We start from the raw sequence: 22,285 nt of genomic DNA, 5'->3' as shown, positions 1-22,285 counted from the left end.
TATATTAATTATCTTTTTATTTTTTTTTTGCTAGGTGATCTAATATCTGTAAATTTCAGCTTTGAAAGGACCTTCTTGTGGGATACCTAAATATTCAGCTTGAACATCAGTTAATTTAGTTAATCTAGCGTTTAAATGATCTAAATGACATCTTGCAACAGTTTCATCCAAGATTTTTGGTAATAAATGTACACCAACATCAAATGGACCTGATTTTGCAAATTCTGGATATTGTTTTCTAAATTCTTCATTATTGGCATTGAATAAAGCAATTTGAGCTAAAACTTGATTACTAAAAGAACATGACATAACAAATGATGAATGACCAGTAGCACATCCTAAATTAACTAATCTACCATCAGCTAATAAAATAATATGACGACCATTATTCATTAAATATCTATCAACTTGTGGTTTAATATTAACAACTGATTTAGCATTGGCTTTTAACCAAGCAACATCAATTTCAATATCAAAATGTCCAATATTACAAACAATTGCATCTTCTGGCATTTGTTCAAAATGTTTACCAACAATAATATCTCTACAACCAGTTGTAGTAACAAAAATTTGACCAATTGATGCAACTTCATCCATTGGAGCAACTTGATAACCTGAAACAGCAGCTTGTAAAGCATTTATTGGATCAATTTCAGTAACAATAACTCTTGCTCCCATACCTTGTAAAGCCATAGCACAACCTTTACCAACATCACCAAAACCTGCAACAACAGCAACTTTACCAGCAATCATAACATCAGTAGCTCTTTTAATACCATCAATTAATGATTCTCTACAACCGTATAAATTATCAAATTTAGATTTTGTAACTGAATCATTAACATTTATAGCTGGAACTTTTAATTTACCATCTCTTAAAGATTTATATAAATGATGAACACCAGTAGTAGTTTCTTCAGATAATCCAAAACAATCTTCCAACATTTCTGGATATTTTTCATGAACTAATGAAGTTAAATCACCACCATCATCTAAAATTAAATTTAATTTTTTATCATCTTTAAAAGCAAATAATTGTTGTTCAATACACCATTGATATTCTTCTTCAGTTTCACCTTTCCATGCAAATACTGGTACACCAGCAGCAGCAATAGCAGCAGCAGCATGATCTTGAGTTGAAAAAATATTACATGATGACCAAGTAACTTCAGCACCTAATTCAACTAAAGTTTCAATTAAAACAGCAGTTTGAATAGTCATATGTAAACAACCAGCAATTCTTGCACCTTTTAATGGTTTTGATGCACCATATTTTTTTCTAATATACATTAAACCTGGCATTTCATTTTCTGATAATTCAATATCTTTTCTACCAAAAGCAGCTAATGAAATATCTGCAACTTTATAGTTGGTGGCTGGAGCTGATGACATTTTTTTAGAATAAATTGATTATAGTTTATCTAATTGATATAAAATTAAAATCTAATATGGATCCTAAATCTAAAGAAAGAAAAGTTAAAAAAAAAGTTGGTTATAAAATTATTTTGTGAAAAATTTAAGACACTTTTCAATTTTAATTTCTTAATTAATTATTATTTTCCCTTGATTGAAAAAATTGAAAAATTTTTTGTTGGTAATAAAACAATAATAATAAATAATTTATTAAGTATACATACATAAAAAAAAAATATTATATTAAGTAGAACGTGTACGTAATATTATTACGTGTTTTTTTATTCGAATTAAACGATGGGATGAACACGAACTCGACCTAATTTTAGATTAGAAGTTTGTTTTAAATTCTAATTCACATGCTCTCTCAGCCCACAAGGTTGTTTTCTATGTTCAATGTTCGTAGTTTTCAAGACGCTGTTTTCGATTTATTCAATTTCGATCTATCTGATAATTTAAAAGTTACCTCCAGTTAAGTTTGATTCTATTGACCGGGGTTTTGATACACTTTTTTTTATAATTACAAAGTTGATCAGTCTATAAGATACTAAAGCTTGGCTCAATGCAGGCACTAAGTATACATTTATAAAGGCTCCTAAAAATTTTTAACAAAAAATATCCCAGATAGTTTAGTGGCTAGAATTACCGTTTGTCGCATGGTAGACCAGGGTTCAATTCCCTGTCTGGGAGTTTGTTTGAAATTTTGACCTTTTTTTTTCTACTTAGTCTAATCATTAAGCAATACATTACAATCTTGATGGACATATATATGTATTAGTGGTCACAAGTATGTGATCAATCTTTTGTATTTTTTTGAAAATTGTTTTCTGTGTAGCCTTATTAAGTGTTTTAATAAAATTATATATAAAAATCAAATTTGGTATAGAGATGAGAAACATCATCATAATTTAAATTTATTGAAATATATATACACTTTGTATAATTTTATAAAAAAAAACAGTAATGTTTAATTAGTGAAGTTTATCATATGGCTCCAAATAGACGTGAAGAAATCAAAAAGAAGCAAGAATTACAAGCAAAATTTCAATTTAGTATAGCTCAAAATAATAATCTTGCACTAAATTGGTTGAAACCTAAAACACAAGAACATCAAAATTCAACTAATGATACAACACAAGATGAATTTTTAAAATTAAAAGTTATACCAAATGGTAAAAGTCTAAATTCAAGTTCCTCAGATAATTTACAAACAATTGAAGATTTCCTAAACTCGAAAGATATAAATAATTTAAAAGAAACAAGTAACAACAGAAATTCCAATAACAACCAACAACAAAATCAAAATGGATCAACAACATCTCGTAATGGCGGTGGCGGAAGTATAGCAATGAAGGCATTATTAAATAAAATGAGAAATGAAACAAGAAATAAATCACAAAATTTACAACAACAACCACATCTTAATCTTCAAAAATTAACAAAAAATTCAACACCACCATTTAATAATAGAAATTCAAGATCGTCTATGTCACCAACACCATCAACTAAGATTAATAACTCAAATTCCAATCAAGACTCAGATTCGGATGACCCAGATCGAGATGCTATTAAATCAAGATCTGTGAAATCCAATAATAGTGGTATCAAAAGTGGAAAAATAGGTAAGAAAGGTGGTCGACCGTTTTGATTCAGCTTAACTGTATTCAAAATATACATCGTGATATAATACAGATAAAAACTGAATTATTTCTGTATCAAAATTGTTATAAATTGGGTACGTAAAGTGATTTTTGCAAATTTTCGATTTTGTTGCTCCCGAATTATCATACTATATACTTACCAACAAATTGGCATATAAACATTTAGTATACTTCATCGTTTGTAAATTATTATCTCTGACTGGTTAAACATTTGCAATTCCGATGTTTCAAAATAATTTAGACCAATTTTTTCACGCATAATACCACGTAATTTTCAAATTTTACTTTTACAACCAAATCAAAAATTAAAATCCGATTACTATTACCTCATAAATATGTTTCATGGTCAACTACTAATACTATTTTCAATAATTCTATCAGTACTAGCAAGAGCACAACAAGATGAATACGCAACAGATCCAAATATTTTTGAATTAACTTCAAAAAACTTTGATACAATAATTCATGGAACAAATCATACATCAATTGTAAAATTTTATGCTCCTTGGTGTGGATATTGTCAACAATTAAAACCAGTATGGACAAAATTAGGTAAAGTATTAGGTTCATCAACATCAAAAATTAATTACAATATAGCTAGTGTCAATTGTGATAAATCATATAATAAACAATTATGTTCACTGTATCAAATTAGTGGGTTCCCAACAATAATGGTTTTTAGACCTCCAAAATATGATCCATCAAAACCACCAACCACAAAAAAGAGACATGCAAGTGAAGTTTATACTGGTGAAAGATCTATAAAATCAATTACTAATTTTTTGAATTCAAGATTGAAAAATTACGTTAAGAAATTACATAATTATGAAACTGATTTAATCAATTGGTTTAAAAATAAAGAAGACTCAAAACATAAGATTTTGTTAATCACAAATTCAAATTCAATAAGTCCACTTTTTAAATCATTAGCTATTGATTTTATTTCACAAATAAATTTTGCAATAATAAATAAATTAAATTCACAACCTGCAAAAATTGGAGAATTAGTAATTCCAATAAGTGAAAAATCATCCTTAGTCTATTTAAATACCGACAAAAGTGAAATTCAAATTTACAACGAATCAGAAAAATTGAATGATAGAAATAAAATAGAAGAATGGATTATCAAAGTAAGTGGAATTGAACCAGTTGAAGGTAACTTGTCTAAAAAGGGTAAGAAATTATTGAAATATAAATCACCAACCACTAAGAACAAAAAGAAAAATAAAGTAGAGCATGATGAACTTTAGTGGTCATAAAATTATTGTACATAAATCTATCATAAGTCTATAAAAGTATAAATATAAACTAGAACGTCAACTCGCTAAGCTTTTCCAAATCCTTCCATCATATCTAATAATGAATCAATATCATTTTTTTCCGTCGATTTCCCATTCTTTAACTTATCACTATTATCACCACCATTTGTTTCTCCTGCTTTCTCCTCTTCTTTAGTCAAACTTTGAATCCAATTGACAACTTGATCAATATACATCTTGGAATTAGGTACAAAATGACCACCAGGATGTTTCAACAAGTCCGATTTAGTAGTTGTAATATTATATAAAGATAAACTTCTAGTTTCATCAACAACAGTATCTAATTCTCCATATATGTGCAAATACCTGAGCTCTGAATTTTGATTTTCGTAGAATGAATCGTATTTTTCATTACCTGATTTGGCAGAAGTATCTAATTTAAACCCCGAGTATAATATAACAAATTTTAATTGTGAAGACGTACTAAATATTTTTTGGAAATTTTCAGCAATTAATCCTGCAAATGAAGCACCTTGAGAAAATCCAATAATTCCAACAATAGGTAGTTCCTGATCTTCCTCATCATCTTTTTGTAATTCCCCATTCTCTATTTCATCATCTGGTATGATTATCCCCTTATTAATATAATCCTTCAAAGATTCAATAGATTTATCCAAATCGACTTTATTATTAGTGTGATCATTTTTTATCCACCAACCTCTATAAGTTACATCTCCACTTGTAGTTGATCCAAATTTAGATAATGAATCAGTTGTTGGTAAATCAGCTGGAGTTAACACATATGGACCATTTAAATATTTACATTTATAACCTAATTTTAATATTTTTTTACGTAATGCTGATGTTTTGGCATAAAATATAGATGAGTTTTGAGTGTACCCGTGTAAAAATAGTATTTTACCTTTTAGTTGTTTCTGCTGTTGATTTTTTGTTGTCATCTGAGAATAAGTAATGAATAGTCAATGAATAGTTGATGATTGTAAGTAGATCAAGTAAGATCTGAAAATTGTGGATATTTTTATTTTGAAACTTTTTTGATTTATTTATTTTTTTGCAGCAAAAATATAGAGATAACAAGACCCAGTATAAAAATTTACATTATTTTTAACTATCTATGAATATTCTATATTTATTTCCATTTCTCTAATCTATTATAACTAACTAGCTTCCCTTATATACCCAAAAGTTTAGGTAAATTGTTAAATTTACTCAAAATTAATATTTTACGGTCTTCACCACCGTAATATTTCTTAAAATCATCTTTTTGTTTCAATTTCTCAATATCAGCTTCCTCCTCAACATAATGAATAACATGACCAACACCCAAATCAAAAGCAGCTTTAACATTTAATTCACTATCATCAATAAACCATTGTCTACCCAAAACAGATCCATCATGATAATCTAATCTTGTTTTATCAAATACATTTATAAAATAACCTTTCATTGGTTTACATATAATTGGAAATTTAGAATAATCACAATAAGTTAATCCATTAAATAAATCACCAATTCCTAAAAAGCTAATCACTCTCAATGCATGATTCTTGTACGCATTAGTAACTAACCAGAAATAATCAAATTTACCCGATTTTTTAACTTCTAATAAAGTATCTCTTAACGGTTTATCATACCTCAATACAGAGTGCAAATCCAAAGAATCATCAACTTTTGAATTATAATCCAATGCGTCAACTTTATGATTCCTTACTAACCCTTCAATAGCTAATCCATAAGTCTTATAATAGTTTAAATGTAATTTTGAAGCTTCTTCATCATTTAAGTTAAGACTGTTTTTGAAGTAATCATGAATTTTAACTTGCATCATTTCAAATATTCTTGTAGATTTTTGATATAAGCAATTATCTATGTCAAAAAAAAATACAGTTTTATTTGAGTCTGTGGTGGGGACTGGTCCATATCCAAAAGGTAAGTGAACTTTACGACCTGGTTTTGAATTTTCTAATTGTGTTAATTCCGGATTTATATATGTTACTGGTTGATTGTTTAATGGAAAAGTTGATTCTTTATCATTAAGTGGTTGTTGATGTTGATGTTGTGATTCTATTGTCATATTTGTACTGTATCTATTGTTAATTTGCCGTATTCCTAATTGTTGTTGTAATGTAAACCCTCTATTAATTGTTGCTTTTATCATATAATTTACAGAAAATCACACAATTTTTATTTCAAACTGACCTCGTAATTTTGATTTTTATATAAGAACTTAAATTTGCCAAATGAACTCAAAAGATTTGAAAAAGTGAAGATTAAAATATTTTGAAAATGTGAACGATTCAAAAAGTTGTAATAAATTGTGGTGATTTATTTTCATATTTATTTCTCAATTGAATAAAAAAGCGCAAATATTAAGATCTTTTTCCTAAACACGTTTTAAGTTTATAACCGATTAAACTACAATATTTAATGAAGTTTGATCATGTTTTGCAAACTGCTGAAGTGGATTTGTCCGTTCAAACATTAAAATCTAATGACTAGAATTGCAAATGTGAGAGAAGTAGTTGTGAAGCCAAGTTAATTCAAATTTTAACTACAAAAAAACCACTTAAACTGAGAATTTATTTCAAATTATACAACATTATACTAATTGCAACAAAAACATCTCAAAACTCTATTATGTTCAACCATCATGAACCATAAAATAAATCATTATTGATTAATTTCAAATCATAATCCAATTTATCAATTGCCAAACTTAAATCTTGATGAATATCAGTTAAAAAATTAACCATTTCTTCTCTATTAAAACTATATTGATATTTTAAGGAATTGCCATTTATGGAATCATCATCTTTAAAATTTTCAAACTCTTCATTATGTTTATTCATATTTTCAATGACCAAATCAATATTAATCCCACCCAATTTTCTTATAAGTTCATAACAATTTTGTTGAATTTTTTCAATTGATACCTTAATGGATTTTAGTAGTTTTATATTCTCTTTCTTTGTTAACATTAAATTGAACATATTTATAAGTAAAAAGAGTAGGATTTTGCATTTATAGTAAAACCAATAGATCTTATCTGCAACTTCTAAATCATTTTGTTGTAATGATATTGTAATATTTTCTGTAATTATTAAATTATTTGATATTTGATACAATATATTTTCTCTAGAATGTTTTGATGTTAAGTTTGGGTTATAATTATTACCTATTAAAAATTTTAAATTGAGTTCAATTATGATTCCATGGATTTTTGCTGATATATCTTGCAACTTTTGTGTATTGTTCATCAAAAAGGTGATATTCAATAGCTTAATCACATTATATTGTAATTCATAATCTACTTTTTTGACCCTTTCAGTATTAGTCTTTGGTGGAAATTGAGTTCTTAAATTTGTTATTATATCATATAACAGCTTAATGATCTTATTCTCTTCCAAGCCTTCAATCAATTGAGAAAAAACATTCACGACAAATTTACTTAATTCAATTAGCTCATATTTATTCAAATTGTAATCAATCAATAAGTAGATTGAAATTTTGAATAATTTGAAAAAGTTTATATTATCCTTCTCATTATTCATGATTAGTTGAAATAGTATTGTAATTCTTAGTAGTTGTAGTTTCAAATTCTGATTTATTTGATCTATTTTTATAGGTAGATTATTACATTTTGAGTTTTTTGATGCACTATACAATAGAAGGTTAAAGTCAAATCCAAATATTTCAATTAATTGATCAAATTCATCATTACTAATTGTGAATTTGTTTCTTCCCTTGATTAAGTCTAGTATCGACTCTAGATAATTGATATTTGTCAGAAACAAACTTTTGAATATGAATGATTTCAAATTATTTGAATTTGTTAAGTAATTAGTAGCTAAATCTGGGTTATTTGAAATTAGATATTTTAATGATCTATTTATATTTGGTAGAGCTGAATTAAATTCCAGTTGAGTAGTTTCATTAACTTCAACATTCTTTAAACAATAAAAATGTCGATTTATTCCATATCCATCAATATTCAATTTATCTTTTTCAATAAGTTTTTCCAAATATGAGTTATCTCGTATTATATCAAACTTTTTAATTGCTGAACCATTATTCATTTCCAAGTATTCTTTAATTGTTTCGTCTTCATTTAATTCACGTAATAATTGAACTTTTAGCCACTCATGTTTTAGTTTTATATTTTGTTCAGCTTTAGTCTGATTTTCAAAAATTTTCTTTATCTCTTTATGTTCTTTATTAACTCTATTTAGTTTTGATCCATCTATCTTGAAAATTGTGGGTACATCAATATTAAAGAAATCTTCATGATTCACTTTAGTGTTTCCCTTAGTAGGCAAATCGACATATTTCTTGGTAAGATTTGGCTTTCTTGAGGAACTGTATTCGTTTTTCGGTGCACTTGATTCATTCTTTATTGGACTTGGACTTCTACTTTTTTTAACTAGTAGATCTGAAAATTTTAATGATTTTATACCTGTAGTACTTAATTTTGATTGACTACTTGATGATTTGTCTCTTTCATATACTTTTGTTCTGGGTTTATTGAATCCAAAAATATCATCGTCATCTGAACTTGTTGATTCTATATCATCAAAATCCATTGAATAAGTATTGTCATGTGATTATGAAGTTTATGAATGGCTGATATCTATATGATTATCTATTTAATCATAATATTGTTTAATACTAAATAAAAATTGAAATTTAAAATGAGACGCGTAAGAAAGCGCGCGTTTTTTCATGGGTGTAGAATTACTATTCATTAATTGTATTATGTATATCAGTTTAAGTGAACAAATTATAAGTAAAGAGTTGAAAAAGTTTGTACCTATTTTGAGACAGATATATTACACTAGAAATGATTTCGATCCTTAGACTGTCTTAGTATAAGTCATCTTTAAATTTAAGTTTATACGGCAATTTTGTCTTCTAGCCAAATATTTATATGGCATTAGTAATAAAAAATTATGTCAAAAAGAGAGAAGTCAATTTTCTATGTAACACTCTAGATTTATGAATAATCCTTCTTTTTAAAAGTAGTTCATTATCAACTTATATTTGTTACAATACATAGCTTCAATTGATCTAATCAAATTATTAACTCATACCCATTGTTAGATCAACTTATTTCCAACACTCAAGATGTCTGAAAAATATGAAAAATTAGAATTAGAACCATTTTTTAAAACAATTGATGAATTAAAACCAAAATTTATTGAAAGATTATCCAAAGCAATTGCAATTCCATCAGTATCATCAGATGAATCATTAAGACCAAAAGTTGTTGAAATGGCTCATTTTTTAGTTGATGAATTAACTAACTTGGGTTTCCATGATATTCAATTAAAAGAATTAGGAATTCAACCACCACCTGTAACTGATAAAAATTTAAAATTACCACCAATTGTTTTAGGTAAATTTGGATCAGATCCAAAAAAGAAAAATGTATTGATTTATGGTCATTATGATGTTCAACCTGCATTAAAAGAAGATGGATGGAGTTATGATCCTTTTAAATTAACTGTTGATGAAAAAAATGGAATATTATATGGTAGAGGTTCAACTGATGATAAAGGTCCTGTTTTAGGTTGGTTGAATGTTATTGAAGCTCATAATAAATTAGGTTGGGAATTACCAGTTAATTTAATTGTTTGTTTTGAAGGTATGGAAGAAAGTGGTTCTCTTGGTTTAGATGAATTAGTTGCAAAAGAAGCAAAAAATTATTTTAAAGATGTTGATCAATGTACTATTTCAGATAATTATTGGTTAGGTACAACAAAACCAGTATTAACTTATGGATTAAGAGGTTGTAATTATTATCAAATAATTGTTAAGGGACCAGGTGCTGATTTACATAGTGGTATATTTGGAGGTATTATATCTGAACCAATGACTGATTTAATTAAAGTTATGTCACAATTAGTTGATTCTCAAGGTAAAATACTTATTCCAGGTATTGATGAAATGGTTGCTCCATTAACTGAAAAAGAAGATAAATTATATGATAATATTGATTTTTCAGTTGAAGAATTAAATGCTGCTTCAGGATCAGATACTGCATTACATCAAAATAAAAAAGATATTTTGAAACATAGATGGAGATACCCATCGTTATCTTTACATGGAATTGAAGGTGCTTTTTCAGGTGCTGGTGCTAAAACAGTTATACCTTCAAAAGTAGTTGGTAAATTTTCAATAAGAACAGTACCAAATATTGAATCTAAAAAATTAGATTCTTTGGTTTTCGATCACATAAATAAATTATTTAAACAATTAAACTCACCAAATGATTTTAAAGTTGAATTAATTCATGATGGGAATTATTGGGTTTCTGATCCTTTCAATGAAAGTTTCCAAGCTGCTGCAAAAGCAACTGAAGATGTTTGGGGTATTGTTCCAGATTTTACAAGAGAAGGTGGTTCTATCCCAATAACTTTAACTTTTGAAAAAGAATTAGGTGTTGATGTTTTGTTATTGCCAATGGGTAGAGGTGATGATGGTGCTCATTCAATTAATGAAAAATTAGATATTAGTAATTATATTAATGGTTGTAAAACTTTAGGTGGATTTTTACATTATTATGGAAAATCTGAAAATTAGAAGTATTTAGCTCGTTAATACTACATAATTTATAAAACTTGTGATCTTTAACCCATTAATCTATATTTATTCATTTTATATATATACTCCAACATAATTCATAACGTAAATAGCACTAAATCCAACACTTAAAGAAGCAACAATGGAATTAAGCAAAAAAGTAATAAACTTTTTCTTTCTTATATCTCCTAATAAAGCCATTGATAATGATCCAAAAGCTAACAAAATCAAAAAGATTGTGAATATAGTTGTTGTTGTTGTAATCTGTGAATTTTCTACTGGTGGTGATGTTTTATATTGGTTTAAATAGTCTATGTATGATGGTTGACCTGAGTTTTTATTCGTTGACATTATATTGTATTATTTAATGATATGGTTGTAACAAAAGTAGTTGTGATGCGTAAAATGTGAAGCTAATTGATATACTGCAATGATAGTCTGAAGTTAATACTAACTTCAAATATAAAACCGTGTTGTCTTAAACTTGAAATATTTTTTGAAAAATCAATTACGAGACACTATCACGTGATGTTTTAATTAAGATTAAAATCTACAAGCTACTCATTACTTCTGCAACTACAACATATATATTCCTTCTCTACTTATTATGTCAGAAAGTGGCTGGAACACTATAGATTCTGATGCTGTATGTGATTTTAAAAAAGCATAAGTTCTAATGATTCATTATACTAACTTATCTAGGGTGTTTTTACAGAACTTGTTGAAAAATTAGGTGTTACAAATGTTGAAATAAATGACTTATATTCAATTGATTCAGATACTTTAAAACAATTAAAACCAATTTACGGGATAATATTTTTATTCAAATATGGAGCTCTTGATAGAGAATATGTCAAACTAAATAAACCAATAAATGGTTCATACGATTCAAATTACATAGATCAAAATATTTTTTTTGCAAATCAAACTATTCAAAATGCATGTGCAACTCAAGCAGTATTAAATATATTGTTCAACGTTGAAGATTTACAATTAGGTGATGAATTAAATAACTTTAAAATGTTCACTACTGGATTTGATGCAGAAATGATTGGTGAAACTATATCAAATAGTGAAATAATCAGATCAGTACATAATTCATTTCTGACTCCTAGTTTAATTCATCAAGAAGATAAGCCAAAACCCAAGACATACGATGATAAAAATGATGGATTATTTCATTTTGTTGGGTACATATATAAAAACAATCAAATTTACGAATTAGATGGATTAAAACAATTCCCAATCAAACATGGAGAATGTCAAACACAAGATGAATTCATTAATAAAATCCCAAATATAATCCAAGAAAGAATATCAAAATACGACGCAAATGAATTAAGATTTTCATTACTTGCTATTACTAATAATAAATTAAAACAAGCTCAATCAAATAATGACGAAATTGAAATTCAAAATCAATTATTGAAAAGAGAAGGTTGGCATAAAGAAAATGAGTTAAGAAAACATGATTATACTGGATTAATTGTAAACTTAATTAAAAATATAAGTAAAGAGAAAACTGATGATGAATGGGAAAAACTTTTGCAAGATGGTAGAAATAAAACTCAAGAAATGATTGCTCAGTCTATTAGAAACCAGTAATTTAGGTTCGTGTATATGTTCGTGCTTAATACAATTAATCGATTTGAAGTAATTTATTGATTGATATCGACCAGCGACCTATTAATGAAAAATTTGCTTAAAGTTTGAGTATTTAGTAGTGTAGTTTTAAATACATCGGTATACTTTTTTATCTAATAAGACACCTCGTTGTGCTTAATTAAGTTCATCATCAAGTAATGCTTTTCAAATTATAACTCATAATTCAAGAGTTCATTATTATTCACTACTACTAAAGCTGTCACTAAATTTCAATCAATTATATATCATCACTGTACAGAAATCACTAGAACCTAACAGTACGTCTGACAACTCAATGGAAAGATTGAAATTGCTTATTTGCTCAGTGCACTATAAGTATTTGAAGTCAAGATCTTCGAAAAACAGAAAAGAAAAATCATAAATTGAATCTAATTGGGAGTGTTGAGCTTATTTAGTTAATACATGGTATCTCTTTTGTATTGTGTATTTGTACAAATGTTTGTATTCTGTAGTTTCAATTTCTTATTAATTGAGCTCATTTATAAGTGAATTGATTTCAAATCAATGAGACTTTGTGATCGTATTAGAAGCAAATTCTTTTTAATACGTACACTCTAGCCATGATTAAAAGGAACAATTTTAAATGATTCAAAACGTTACACAAAATGGAACAATTTTTTCGCAGCCAAAAAATTTGAAAATATAAAATTTCTAACAAAACTACGAGTGATCTAATTAAAATATAAATTCTATACATCGTCATAACTACCTCCAAATGAGAACAATCCATGACCACTACTATGCCTTGAGAAATAATCAAAATCAATTGAAATCGTACAGGCAAGCATAATAGCCCTTTGATCAATTGTAACACCTTGATTACTAATTTTGCCATCAATATAATCATTACCAAAACTTTGCTTATCAAATTTCAAAACGTAAATCCCAGTATCTGATAACATTTCCCTACCAAAACCTACCCAATTTCTTTGAATCAGTGAAATTAACAGGTTATCTTCATTTTTTATTGGGAAATCAAAACTTAAAAAAGGTGCATTAATTTCTCCAAATTGAGAATAATCATTTGTTTCTTCATCTTCAAGTTTATAAAGATTATAACATCTTCTAAATAAATGCCAACCTTTTAAACTTTGAGATTCTCCAACGGTTTCAACCATTAATTCATTATTTTCATCATAACCTGGTAATAAAGCTTTCACGTGACTGTTGATTATAGTGAATGGTCTTTTTAAAATTAAAGCAAGCTCACCATGTACATTAAACACTTCTAATTCAAATGGTCTATGAATTCTAAAAAATTGACGTGATAGCACTTTACTGAACCCAATATCTTTCTCCCTAATAAAACCAATGATATTTCCAGCACTATTCATTATAGTATATTGATTGGCTTGTTCAAAACCTATGAATAAGTTCATATACTCAAACGACCTCTCAATCACCAACGTCGGTTCTGCTAAAATATCATAAATTGGATCTTGTGGCGTAATAATTCCATTTGTATTTTTCGGTATGTAAGATTGTGAAGTTGGTGATGAATAGTAAGGATTCTGTTGTTGTTGTTGATATGAATTTGTATTTATGTCATCAAATGAACCAGCTTGTTTTGCTCTTTCTTGTGCCTCTTTGAATTTCGCTACTTCTTCTGGTGTAATTTCTTTAGTTATCCTTGTTCTATTTGAGCCAGAATTTGAATTAGAATACCTAGGTAGACTTAGTTTTGAAGCCGTGTGAAGATGTGATCTAAAATACTTTTGGTTGGTTTTTGAAACTGAATATCTTAGACTGGTTGATGAATTGAGATACTTTAGATTGTTTGTTGATCTTATAAGTCTATTAAACATTATGTACAGATGATATGTGTCAATTGATCAAGACTATTTGTAATTCGGTGAGTGGTCGATGTGAATAAATAAAGATTAAATTGTTTATAATAGCAAAGTCTATGTTTCTGGTGAAAAAAGATAATGCTAGAAAAATAAAATTGTTCGGAATTATGCAATAGCCAGATATCAAAGGTGTATTGTGTAAATCCCTTTTTAAAGGTGCCATACATGCAAATTTTCTCCCGTTTTCCAAAGCCTTTGTAATCCGTACTACAATACTTAATGATCAAAATATTTTAATTTTCAAAGGTACTCTGATTTTGGTAGTGTACTTTTGGTAGCATCGCCACCTGAAATAAGCAAGCCCTTTTCCCGTAAAAGATTTATAGTCGTGATGAAGACATTTCAATCATCTATCATTGTCATGAAATGTTCATTAATATTAGCTGGATTAGGGACTGATTTGACACTTGAAAACACTTGAAAACGTCAGCTTTTTTTCTATTACATCCGTATACTTTTATTTTGTGTTGTTTACATTTTACATAGTTAATAATATATTATAATATTATAAGTAATAATAATAATTAATAAAACCAAAACAAATTAATTAAAAAAAAATCCTCAATTTTTTTTCTACAACTGAGTTCCTTACAATCAAATAGATATTTCAAATAATATGACTTTATCATCAAGAAGAAAAGAATTAAGAGCATCATTAAGAGGTAATGGAGGTAGAGATGAAGATTCAGTAAATCAACAAATAGATGATACATTAAATAGTGTACAACATTCAAATGAAACAACGGCAACTACCAATCATCAATCTGAAACTTTCAAAAAAGAACCAGATGCTACCAATACCAACGTTAGAGAATTAGATTTTGAAGTTGATGATGGTGATGATTCAGGTAATGATGGAGATTTTGCTCCTAATCCTGCAGATGAAGTAGATGATGATGATGACGATGATGATGAAAATGCTGAATTTTTTGATGCTGAAGAATATTCATCAGATACAACTAATGGTAAAAGATCAAGAAAATCTAAATTAAATCAAGATATTTATAATCAAAATAAAAAATATAAACAACAACAACAGCAACAACAACATCAACATCAACAACTATTACAACATCAGCAACAACATCAACATCAACAAGTACAACAACAACAACAACAACAACAAGTAAATCAATATCATCAACATCCACCAAATCAACATCATACATTCCATCAAATCCCTGGTACTGATAATGTAGCAACAGCAGTTGAAATTGCAACAGGTGTTAATTTTTCAAATTCTCAAGTTCCAAAACAAACAAGAACAATTTTTAAAGATATTGATAATCCAGATTCAAGTATTTGTGAATATTGTGGTAAAGAATTTAGAAATGTTATTGATAAAAGAAATCATAGAAGAACTCATTCACAACCTAAAAAATATGAATGTAGTACTTGCGGTAAAAAATTTAGTCAAAAAGCAAATTTAGCAATTCATGAAACTCATGTTCATCATGATTTAGTATTAGATGATGATTTACCAACAACAACTACAACAACTCAACAACAAGAACAACAACATCAACAACAACTTTTATCAAGTGAAGATCCTCAATTACAATTAGAACAGCAACAACATCATCAATTAGTTCAACAACAACAAGCTCAAGTTCAAGCTCAAGTTCAAGCTCAACAAGCTCAACAACAAGCTCAACAACATGATTTACAACAACAATTGGCTCAACAACAACAGCAACAACTGCAACAACAATTTGGTTCTAATATAGTTGAAGATAATGTTAATGTTTTTGCTGATGGAACACCAACAAATGCTCCTCCAACAATTTCAACTACTACTCAATCATCAACAACTAATACTCAAACAAAACCATATGTTGATTTAAAAGATGTTAGAGTATTTCATTGTAATGCTTTCAAATGTGGTAAAGCATTTATATCATATGAAAAATTAATGAATCATATTGATGCAGAACATAAAAATTTTCATGAAGAAAATATTGATCCAAATAATCAATTTCAAAATCCAGATACTGCTCATGCAGCAGTTATGGCAGCAGCAGCAGGAAATAATCCAAATGTATCATCAAAACCAAAAAGACCAAAAAAAGAATCTGGATCAAGTGGACCACATGCAAAAATCCATCATTGTACTCATCCAGAATGTGATAAATCATTTGCTAAAATTTCAGATTTAACAAGACATTATAGAATTCATACTGGTGAAAGACCTTATGTTTGTGAACATTGTGGTGCTTCATTTAATCAAAGATATAGATTAACTACTCATATTAGAATTCATACTGGTGAAAAACCTTTTAGTTGTAAATATTGTGGTAAAACTTTTGCAAGAGGTGATGCTGTTCAATCTCATATTTTTTCTATTCATAGAGCAAAAGGTGAAGCTTTTTAAAGAAAAATAGAGTGAGGGAAAAATTTAAAGTTAGGCGTTAATTGATTTTTTTACAATTAGGATTATCAAGTGATTGATGTCTTTGTTTTTGAAGCTAGATTCTGAGTTCTAGCTTGATTTGTTGTTTTCATTTATTTCTAATAAATTTTTTATATGCTTAATCAAATAATTTATATAATATTATTTAATAAAATAATTTAGTTTGTGTTTTAACTTTTTCTGTTCAGGATCCGATTAACGGTGTTCTCGTAGTTAAATTTGTAGATCTTTAAAATTCGGTAGAATGGATCATTTGAAAAATTTCTGATCTGAAAAATTTCAAATCAAATCAAGCAATATTTTTAAATCAGATTACCAATTGGAAAAAAATCTACAAATTCACAATACTTAATTAACCGTTTTTTCAATTAAAATTTTTATAAACTTTTATACAATAAAAAAAAAAAGGAATGTTACACATATTATAAATTTTTGTTGATGCTATATTATGCTAAAATTAATTTCCACACAGTATGATTCAATTTTTATTAATTCTTTTTTCTAAAAATCACACTAGTTTTTTTTTTTTTTCAGTTTATTTAATTTAATTTTTTTGCATCTTTTTTAGTTGTTAAAGTTACTGAATCATTAGTTAATAAATCTTTAACATATTCATAAACAGTAAAAGTAACAGCTTGACCAGGAGCAACTCTCATAATTCTTGGTGTTATACCTTTATATAAAGCACCAATACCTTCTTCTTTAATTAATTGTTTACCAATTTTAATAATTCTAACTAACCCACTTTCATTACTTGCATAACTTGATTTTTGTAATCTTGTTTTTATAGTATCTAATGGAGCATTTGATAATGGACCTAAAGCACCTGAAATTAAACCAATTCCAGAAGTTTGCCAAGCTGGTAAAATTTCAGTTTTTTCTCTTTTTTGTAAATATTCTTTTAATTTTGAATAAACAGTAAAATTAACACCTTGATTTGTTGCTTGTCTTGCACAAGTTAATGAAACACCACGATATAAAGTTTTAAAACCTTCTTCTTTACAAATTAAATATGCAGCATGAGGAGCATTTCTATATTTTGGAATATCTAATGGATCTTTCATTGAATGATGTTGAGCTTGTAATCTAATTTTAACAACTTCCATTGGATTAACAACTAAAACAGATTCAGTAATACCTGCTCCAACACCTGCTAAAAATGTTTGACCAGTTGTAATTTTACCATCTTTATCAATGAAAAATGATCTATAAAATTCATATGATGAAAATCTTATAGCCATTTTAGGTACTATACCAATAACAACAGCTCCTAAACCTTTATATAATGATAAAAACCCTTCTTTTTGTACAATATTAATACCAGTTTTTATAAATCCAGGAGGTTTTTGACCACTTTTTCTATATAATTGCATTCGAACCTTTATAGTATCTAATGGATGACAACATAATGCTTCAAATAAACCTGCAACACCACCAGCAACAAAATCTGTTACACCTCTTTTTTGTTTAGCTTTAGGATCTGTTTTAACTGCTGAAGCTGCCATTGTATATTATATTTTTGAATTCTATGAATTTGATTGATGAATTGAAAATTTGGAAAAGTATAAAGTTTTTGAATTGAATAAATAAAAAAGGGAGGAGGAATAAATGTAATGTTATTAATGAATGATATAGTTATAATACTCAATTAATTGAACCCTTTGAATATATATATAATTGATTAAATCTACAAAAAGTTAAATAAAGAAAGAAAGAAAAAGTTATATAAAAAAGATTTGATAAAATTTTTTATTTAAAAGAATAATAATAAATAATATTTCAACAAACTTATTAAAGCTTAACTAAATATTTTAATTTTTCATAAGGAAAAACAATTAATTTATTTACACAAAGTTTATTGAAAATAGTCTGGGGTAGTACTAGAGCTACCAAATATATACGGTAGTTTATTTCAAAATCAACTAATATTATTAATTATATTCCATTGCTCCGGGTCGATCATTTAAATTAAACAATCTACTGAATTAAATCATTCGAATTTGAAATTAAAATGTCACTTGATATAAATAATAAATATGAAGGATATTTTATTCGAGAATCTTGAATGATTTAATTGGTCTACTAATTTAATTAGTATAATTAATTCATAACTAACATAATTAATAAAAGGAAAAATTCATTTTTAGCGCCTTAAATAAGCATAGAACATGACTAACAATTAAATGAGTCCTCTTTAATTATACGATAAAAAAACGATGCGGAAATAAAAATCCGAAATTATTGACTTTATCCTCGAGAGAATAAATTTTAAATTTTAAGCTGAAAAAAAAAAACAATCGAAAAAAAAATAAATTATTTTTTCATTCCTCGGGATTATATTTAATATTATTATTTACAATTTAAACATTAATTTCTATTGTAAGAGTTTGACAGTTTTTCAATAATATTTATGACATAATTTAAAATTTAAATGTTTACAACAATAGGAAACACCATCATATGTAGCTTAAGCGATTTAGGGGCTCTGAATTATATCATTTAAATTTTTAACCTATGACCAATGTTTTCAACCTTAGAACCAAACCAACAATATTTTCTATTTAGTTGACGTTTCATCAACTTAAGAATTATAATAAATTATTATTTTATAATTCCAACTCATTGAATGTTTATTGAAAGGGTTTTTGAAATATCAATTGAGCTCCGGGCTAAGCTTCCTTCAATTTATATTAAATATTTTCTCAATTTTTAAAATGACTATATAAAAATTTTGGTTGCAAAAAAAAAGAAAAATATTTCAAATATAAAATCTATAAAATTTTAAGATAAGAAATGAAGAATCCGAACTTCAGTACTTTTCAACTTTTTATTAAGTTCATGTATACTTATATCAAAGAATTTTATCTTTTTTATCTCTCAATTTTACTCATAGAACGATGAATTAAATTTTCAAAATATTTATGAACTTTTCACATTGTTTTAAAGCACTTATGATGAGTATAAAATAACTCTTTAAAATGACGAGATACCTCAATGGTATAATTGAAATATAATTTCGTAAGTTTATTTCCAAGTCTACTAATAAATATAATTCCACCATAATATCTTGTCAACGCTGAGAATTTTGAATTACTACTAATGTTTCGTAATGAATTTGAGAGATGATAAAATTATTTATTAGATAAATTATTTAGCTATTTACATTAGGTGATAAAATTATTATTTTGTAGATTTTTCAAAAGTACTCGAACCAAAATATTTAGGAAAAAAGAATTTAGGTTTTTGATTTGAAGATTCTAAATGTGTACTTTCTTCAGTGACTTCACTTTCTTCACATTCATCACATTCTTCATTTTCAATAAATTCTGTGATTGATTTTTTTGGTTTAGAATTCATTTTATTTTTAATTTTCTTAATATCATTTTTAATTTTACTTATATTAAAAGTATGTTTTTTAACATCACTTTTAATTTTAGTTGTTTTATAATCATGTTTTTTAACATCATTTCTAATTTTACTTAATTCAGAATTAAGTTCTTCAACATCTTGATTATTTCTTTCTTCATTTATTAAATGATTATTTTCAAGATGATCTCTGATTTCTCGAAATGCAGTCAATAGATTCGCACAATTTTTTTCTAAACCTTCAATTTTTTCATTAGTTCTTTCAATTTTTTCATTAGTTCTTTCAATTTTTTCATTAGTTTGTTTAGTAAAAAGGTTTAATTCATCTCTTTGGTCTTCTAATAGTAAAGTTAAGTCTTCAATTTTTGACTCTAATACTCTGTCGACTTCAAATCTAACCATGGCTTCAACAACGATGAGTTACAAAGTATTTTTGAGTGATAACTGGTGCTGAAATTTTATAAAATATAAAACAACTGACTATTCTTACAACTAATAAATTGTTTTAAAAATACCAATATATTGACCGCTAATAAATTTGTAACCTTATAATATAATTTAATTTAACAACGATTAATTAATTGACTAATGTATTGTAATCTGAAAGTTGGCACTATTTTATAATTGTAATTAATAAAAATGTTTTTTTTTTGGCAACACATTTTTTTGTTTTTATATAAAATTATTAAAAATAATTTTGTTTACATTTTAATTAATTGTACTTTATCTTTAAGAGGTATTTGGGGGATATTACAAAAATATTTATGGTATTGAAGAAATCATAAACTATAAATCTAAAATGCAATTTATAAGAGCATATTTTATTGGATTGAGCTAGAAAATAGATGCTGGAACCCCTGAAACCAAATTAGAAGATAACAAAAATACTTATTAGTTGGTTGAATTGAAATTATATAGCCATTAACATGAATAATGTAAAATTAATTATTTCTTTTAAATTTTTTAAATGTTCTTGCAAATTTATTTCTCAAATTTGAATGGTTTTGACCATTATCATTTACATTATTAAATTTCACTTCTTGAATTCTAGTATTTCCACCACCTGTTTCATTTGATTGAGATCCACCACCTGTTTCATTTGATTGAGAATTGCTAATTATTTTTTCTAAATTTTTAATTCTTTGTTCATGAGTATTTAATTGGGAAACTTTTTCGTTTATAGTTTTATTGTTTTTAGTTCCATTGATCTTATTTTTCCATTGAACATCATCTATATCAGTTCTTAATTTTTTAATTTCTTTCAATGAATTATTATATTTTTTATTTAATTCTTCAAATTTAGTGTTGATTTGTTTTTTAAATTTATTAATCATTTGTTGTTGTTTTTGTAATTTATATTTCAATAATTTGATTTCATCTGCTTCAGTAAATTGAACCATGGTGAATTCCTTTCAGGTTAGACCTACTTATAAATTAATTGACTCAATAATATAATTAATTCGCAACCAACGTAAATTTTTAATGATAAATTTTTGTGATAATGATAATTTATTGATTGATGAAGAAACTTTTATTGAATTTAATACACAATACTTGGAATATCAATTGAATTATTATTTGATGAAAGTAGAATTAGTTGTTTATTTCAATCTTGTTATTTGTTTTTTTTGTAATTTTAAAAATATTTATTTACTGTTTTTGTAAACCTTTTTATTTAAATTACAATTGCGGTTCGGATGTTGCAATGTTTTTCGATTTTAATCTAGATTTTTAACTAGCTATTTAACGCTACCAAACCAGAATGAACCTTAACCTGAAACTTGTCCATCATCTACCTGATCTTCGATACTTTCTTACTAATAATCAAATAAAAAACTGTTACGATCTATCATTATTAAAGGCCAAGGTAGTTAAGAAGAAGGTTAGAAAACAGTTCGTTTTGTTGAAGCACAAATAGTCTTTATTTGAAAAGAACATTAAGTTTTTAAAAAGTAATTATTACAATTTGTATTAAGACCATCAATATCTACATACACTGAATTACAACATCATCATCAAAACTTGTATTAGATTATAAAAAGTTATAAACAAAAATTGAAA

At 26.6% G+C, this 22,285-nt stretch overlaps 12 protein-coding genes across 12 annotated transcripts; 4 read left to right on the top strand and 8 right to left on the bottom strand. All coding sequences in view use genetic code 12, as the record gives it.

Moving 5' to 3' along the window:
* Positions 1–39: 39 nt before the first annotated feature.
* Positions 40–1,392, bottom strand: SAH1 (adenosylhomocysteinase; the record flags this gene model as incomplete). The annotated part of the gene is made up of 1 exon (XM_051766688.1): positions 40–1,392. The coding sequence occupies one exon, from the start codon at positions 1,390–1,392 to the stop codon at positions 40–42; it is 1,353 nt and encodes a 450-aa protein (XP_051621956.1).
* Positions 1,393–2,401: 1,009 nt separating this feature from the next.
* KGF54_000741 (protein disulfide isomerase) lies at positions 2,402–4,324 on the top strand (the record flags this gene model as incomplete). Its single annotated transcript, XM_051766687.1, has 2 exons — positions 2,402–3,035; positions 3,462–4,324. 2 exons carry the CDS (start codon positions 2,402–2,404, stop codon positions 4,322–4,324), a joined length of 1,497 nt encoding a protein of 498 aa, XP_051621955.1.
* Positions 4,325–4,398: 74 nt separating this feature from the next.
* Positions 4,399–5,292, bottom strand: KGF54_000740 (putative serine hydrolase; the record flags this gene model as incomplete). The annotated part of the gene is made up of 1 exon (XM_051766686.1): positions 4,399–5,292. The coding sequence occupies one exon, from the start codon at positions 5,290–5,292 to the stop codon at positions 4,399–4,401; it is 894 nt and encodes a 297-aa protein (XP_051621954.1).
* A 233-nt stretch (positions 5,293–5,525) lies between these two features.
* Positions 5,526–6,428, bottom strand: KGF54_000739 (nucleotidase; the record flags this gene model as incomplete). The annotated part of the gene is made up of 1 exon (XM_051766684.1): positions 5,526–6,428. The coding sequence occupies one exon, from the start codon at positions 6,426–6,428 to the stop codon at positions 5,526–5,528; it is 903 nt and encodes a 300-aa protein (XP_051621953.1).
* Positions 6,429–7,002: 574 nt separating this feature from the next.
* On the bottom strand, positions 7,003–8,934 carry KGF54_000738 (uncharacterized protein; the record flags this gene model as incomplete). Its single annotated transcript, XM_051766683.1, has 1 exon — positions 7,003–8,934. The coding sequence occupies one exon, from the start codon at positions 8,932–8,934 to the stop codon at positions 7,003–7,005; it is 1,932 nt and encodes a 643-aa protein (XP_051621952.1).
* A 541-nt stretch (positions 8,935–9,475) lies between these two features.
* Positions 9,476–10,933, top strand: KGF54_000737 (metallodipeptidase; the record flags this gene model as incomplete). Its single annotated transcript, XM_051766682.1, has 1 exon — positions 9,476–10,933. One exon carries the CDS (start codon positions 9,476–9,478, stop codon positions 10,931–10,933), a length of 1,458 nt encoding a protein of 485 aa, XP_051621951.1.
* Positions 10,934–11,540: 607 nt separating this feature from the next.
* On the top strand, positions 11,541–12,538 carry YUH2 (Yuh2p; the record flags this gene model as incomplete). Its single annotated transcript, XM_051766681.1, has 2 exons — positions 11,541–11,579; positions 11,636–12,538. The coding sequence occupies 2 exons, from the start codon at positions 11,541–11,543 to the stop codon at positions 12,536–12,538; spliced, it is 942 nt and encodes a 313-aa protein (XP_051621950.1).
* Positions 12,539–13,287: 749 nt separating this feature from the next.
* KGF54_000735 (uncharacterized protein) lies at positions 13,288–14,403 on the bottom strand (the record flags this gene model as incomplete). The annotated part of the gene is made up of 1 exon (XM_051766680.1): positions 13,288–14,403. One exon carries the CDS (start codon positions 14,401–14,403, stop codon positions 13,288–13,290), a length of 1,116 nt encoding a protein of 371 aa, XP_051621949.1.
* Positions 14,404–15,064: 661 nt separating this feature from the next.
* Positions 15,065–16,819, top strand: KGF54_000734 (uncharacterized protein; the record flags this gene model as incomplete). Its single annotated transcript, XM_051766679.1, has 1 exon — positions 15,065–16,819. One exon carries the CDS (start codon positions 15,065–15,067, stop codon positions 16,817–16,819), a length of 1,755 nt encoding a protein of 584 aa, XP_051621948.1.
* A 578-nt stretch (positions 16,820–17,397) lies between these two features.
* SFC1 (Sfc1p) lies at positions 17,398–18,363 on the bottom strand (the record flags this gene model as incomplete). Its single annotated transcript, XM_051766678.1, has 1 exon — positions 17,398–18,363. One exon carries the CDS (start codon positions 18,361–18,363, stop codon positions 17,398–17,400), a length of 966 nt encoding a protein of 321 aa, XP_051621947.1.
* Positions 18,364–20,038: 1,675 nt separating this feature from the next.
* On the bottom strand, positions 20,039–20,626 carry KGF54_000732 (uncharacterized protein; the record flags this gene model as incomplete). Its single annotated transcript, XM_051766677.1, has 1 exon — positions 20,039–20,626. One exon carries the CDS (start codon positions 20,624–20,626, stop codon positions 20,039–20,041), a length of 588 nt encoding a protein of 195 aa, XP_051621946.1.
* Positions 20,627–21,165: 539 nt separating this feature from the next.
* KGF54_000731 (uncharacterized protein) lies at positions 21,166–21,624 on the bottom strand (the record flags this gene model as incomplete). Its single annotated transcript, XM_051766676.1, has 1 exon — positions 21,166–21,624. The coding sequence occupies one exon, from the start codon at positions 21,622–21,624 to the stop codon at positions 21,166–21,168; it is 459 nt and encodes a 152-aa protein (XP_051621945.1).
* Between the last annotated feature and the right edge of the window lie 661 nt (positions 21,625–22,285).

This window comes from Candida jiufengensis (assembly GCF_024610255.1).
Source record: "Candida jiufengensis strain CBS 10846 chromosome Unknown scaffold7, whole genome shotgun sequence".
Classification (NCBI taxonomy): Eukaryota; Fungi; Ascomycota; class Pichiomycetes; order Serinales; family Debaryomycetaceae; genus Lodderomyces; species Lodderomyces jiufengensis.
This window is presented reverse-complemented; position numbering and strand designations above follow the sequence as displayed.